The 4,157-nt window shown below is 47.2% G+C and overlaps 1 protein-coding gene across 1 annotated transcript in view; it reads left to right on the forward strand.

Moving 5' to 3' along the window:
- Positions 1-343: 343 nt before the first annotated feature.
- The window catches only part of LEF1 (lymphoid enhancer binding factor 1), a 77,512-nt gene continuing 73,698 nt past the window's right edge, over positions 344-4,157 (forward strand). Inside the window, exon 1 of the mRNA XM_031066492.1 lies at positions 344-424. Within this exon, the coding sequence (XP_030922352.1) occupies positions 344-424 (81 nt within the window). The remainder of the gene's footprint in view (positions 425-4,157) is intronic.

Below are 4,157 nucleotides of genomic sequence, written 5' to 3' on the forward strand. Positions count from 1 at the left end.
GCGGTCTGGGAGACTCAGAGCAGCACCACACAGGGAATTTTGGAATTTTATGTGACACCACTCACTTACAGTTTTCTCCTCTACCCCACACTGTCCTCAGTGTCACCCCCATCAGCTCTTTATCGGCACGGGGTCTCATCTGTAGGTCCTTGCTCCAGCACAATTATAAGTCAGGTTCTGCAGGATTTGACTGAAATCTCCTTGCATGTGATGTTCTCCTTTGACAACTTGCAGAACTTTTGCTCACATTTATTTACTTCCCTTGGTGTTAGAGAGTCTCTCTGAAACTCTTAATTCCAAGCCAAAACTGCCTGTTTCCCCTGGACATGGACACAAGTGGTCCATGAGACCCACTCAAAAGAAAATGAAGCTGAAGGTGAAATGGCCAGCTGCAACTCAGACCGACCTTGCTCTTCATCAAAAGGTGAGCCCTAACTGCTGTCCCTATAGGTTGTGCCTCTCTGCCTTCCAGTCACCATGAAGACTTGTATTTTCAGATCATTACCAGACCTGAAACTGTGAAGCTGTGATGAAGCTGAGATCACAAGGCTCTGAACAATACCCCAGACTCCTGCAAACTCCTCTTTCTCTGGCACTTCCCTATCAAACAGTGCTGCCTTTGACTGGTATTCAGCTGTTACAGTTTAATACCTCTGTCAGGCAAATTAATGGCACTTACTTCCATGGGAAGTGAGAGATGGTACAGTAAAATAAGACCCAACTCCAAATAACTTTCTCAGCAAGAAGGAAAACTTGCCACCTCGCTACTGTCCTTAAACACTTCCCTGGGGGAATGCCGCGTGTTCCACCGAGTGCAGCAGGATCCTTGGTACAGCCTGGCTGCTGCTCCCCCTCCCCATCCAGCTGCGTTTCGGCGATGGATTTGGTCAGACAAAGGTCAGGGAATTCAAAAAAAGTAAATAGGAGTCATGTACTGCGAGCACACATTCACTGCATTGCTGAACTGTCTTCCTAACCCGGGAGTAGCCTCCCACACTCCCATGCCGTTAGTGCACAGCTGCTGCTGGAAAGTTGCCTGCAGAGCCTCTCTCCCCTCCCACCTCTTTCAAAGGACCTTGTCTGGAGCTACCAGGCTTCTGCTGGCAATATTTGTCAGGGAACAGAGGACTACTGTCACTTAAAAACAAGCAAAGGATTACAAGATGCTTTGATTTCGTTGGGAGCACAGAAAGGGAGCGATCGCCATTTCAAAAGCCAGAAGGAAACACTGGTGCACAGTCAGCTCTCCATGGTCATTATGTATTGGGCAGAATATATCAATTGGTGTATGCTGAATTCCAAAACAGGCCAAGCTGGAGCCAAGCCAAGTGCTATTGTAAAAGGGTGACTGCTTTACAAAGCACCTCATATACTTATGGGGCTCCAGATACTAATTTTACATTGTACAATCAAATACAAATAGAAACAAACATTTTCAGCATAAGGCTTCCAATGACACGTGCACAGAACCCCAGCAAAAGGCTCCTGGGGGCTTTCCCTGGTGCATCCAAGAAGTTGCAGCGTGAGACGCTCGCCAGCACTTCTGAGTCCAAGCTAGAGGTGCAGAAGCAGGACTTGGTTGGAGGGGCCTTTGAAAGCCTGCCCACAGACACTGCCCCTAGGTGTGGCATCCTGGCTCCAGGGATGGAGGAAAATCTCATCTGTTCTGGGACACATATAACATTTATTTATTCAGGAGCAGAACTTCCCCCTCCAAAAAAGTAGGAAATGTTGACGTAAATGGGCAAAACTGCTACTCTGAAATTAAAACACATTTCTTCAGCTAGAATCTCACATTAATGTGGCATCCCACAAAACTACTAAAGTTTGGATTTTCAAAGGCCCCTTCAGGGATATTTTACTCCACTCCCTTTGAACATCTCTTTGGTCCTTTCAAAAATGCCAGGCTAAAAATCCCTGCTTGGGGGGCAGCACATTGCCGTGCTCTTTTCAGGTCTTACCTTTAATACAACATTAACCTCAGATTTTGCATTTTTCCAAGAGCGGCTTTCTGGGTTTAGTTCTGAGTCCTGCATCCCCTTTTATCCACATGCTGTGGATTATCTGATCTGATGAGTCATCAGAAATAATCCTGCAACGGCACTGCTCAATGTAAGGGTTAGTTTGCCAGCTACTTTGTGTCATCATTTATTTCAATAAACCATGCCACTTGCCCTGTATTTTATCTTGCACCTAAAAAAAAAAAAAAAAAGAAAGCAGGCACTAACTACTAACTATTTTAAACTCAAAATGAGACAACAACACGTTCATGAGATCTGAGCCACCAATGCCTTCCTCTAAACAAAAGCTCTTATAGTAAAAATGCACTGGTAAGATTTGCCCACTCAAATCTCATAAAGCCCATGTTGTTGCAAGAGCTAAGAAAACCTAGCTCTTTAAATAGAGTAATTCTGGGCTAAGAACATTAATGGCATCCCAGAACTGGAAAGCTGGATGTGTAAATTAAAAAGCAAAAAGCACATATACACTCTTAATATCCTAATACCTATTACATGTGATCTCTTTCAAAGTAGCTTTAAATGAGAAGTGCAGTTACTCTTTGATATAGCTGCTAGAAACATAGCCAGGATGCCCTTTGTTATAAATTTGAAAAATGAGTCCGTATTTCATAAAGGCTCATAATAAATGAGTCTTCAAAACCAGAACATATTGTTCCCTTTTTGGTTTTTTTTCTCTATTTAAAATATAAATCTGCACCAAATACAGAATAGTTCCCTTCACTCGGCAGAATCCTCTTGACTTGACTGTTGGAAAGAATCCCTTTCAGCCACCATGACAGGAATGATCATAAGTGCAATGAGAAATCCCTTCCACACAATACCCAAGTTCCCTCAAGGCTACCAGGAACTGGCATCAGCATCATCTGGAGGCCACGGCAGGTGAGCCACCCCATAAACAGCTGGGCATAGGCCATGGAGTGTGAGCCACAGTGCCTGCAATCCAAACCTGGACCCACATCCAAAGGTATGCCAGATATCAGGACGCTGTGCTTGTAAAAGGGACTGCACCACCAAAGGGACTGTGCCTGGTGCAACACAAGAGTGAGGGAGGACATTGGGTTTTCCTTCCCAAAAATCTGGATCTGTTATTTACAGCTTTCCCTATGGCGTTCGTCAGAAGAATCTCTTTAAACACAACAATGCACTTATTCTCACAGGGTAGAAAATGCCTTAGAGGTATTATCCTTGTTTTAGAGGCACAGGACAGGTCCATATTTGCAAACACATCCATACATGCTGAGGCAGCCCAGGGCTGGCTCCCCAGTGATGCTGTGCAGCAGCGGGATGTGCAGGACACCAGCGATAACTCTGCAGAGCCAGGGCTAATCATCACATCCCTGCTCTGGCCCTGCTCACCGCATGTCCTGAAAGAGAAGGATTTATTTGCTTCAGAAGGAATTTAGGAATTCAGCCTATATATTCAACTTGCACATAAATCACGGGTGTTATCTAAACGGGGTGGCAAATGCAGACCCGGGGAACACGCACAATTCAGTCACATTGCCTTGAAAAGGCACCGAGAAGGCTCGATTGGAGAAATTTTAAAACCTAACACTCTTTGTTGTGCTTTGCAGCCCTGAGGGAGCAGCGAGGGCCGGGTGACCATCCCGCAGGCCCGGGCGGGCAGGGCGTGCAGGGCGGCAGCGGGGCCCGGTGGCGCAGCCCGGCTGTGCCAGCCCAGCTCGGAGAGAAGCGCCGCTGTCCCTGAGCAGCGCTGTGCCCGCCGGGGAGCAGCGGGGGGTGCCGCAAAGGGCGCCTGGCCCCCGCGGCACCGCCCCGCGGCCGCGCAGCCCTGGCCCGGCCGCGCTCCTGGACGGCTCTTCCCGGCGGAGCCCGCTTGGCTGCACAGCCCGGCGGCTTTAAACAAAAGGCTTGGTCTGCTGGTTCGTTCGTTGTGTGTGTGGCTTGTTTGTTTTTTTCTTTTCAGAAAACAACTGCAACCCCCTTTTCCGAGAATATTTTTTTTTCCTCCTCCCTCCCGCCGGTCCCCCCGACCACTGTGTGCTCGCCCTTGCCTCTGACTGGCACGCGTCCAGGACGGAGGATTTTTTTTCTTCCCCTTTTCTATTATTTATTTATTTAATTAATTTCATTTTATTTCCACAGCACATTTCTGCTCCAGCTCCCCAAACTCTT

The sequence above is a fragment of the Geospiza fortis genome, unplaced genomic scaffold (assembly GCF_000277835.1).
Source record: "Geospiza fortis unplaced genomic scaffold, GeoFor_1.0 scaffold11, whole genome shotgun sequence".
NCBI lineage: Eukaryota > Metazoa > Chordata > Aves > Passeriformes > Thraupidae > Geospiza > Geospiza fortis.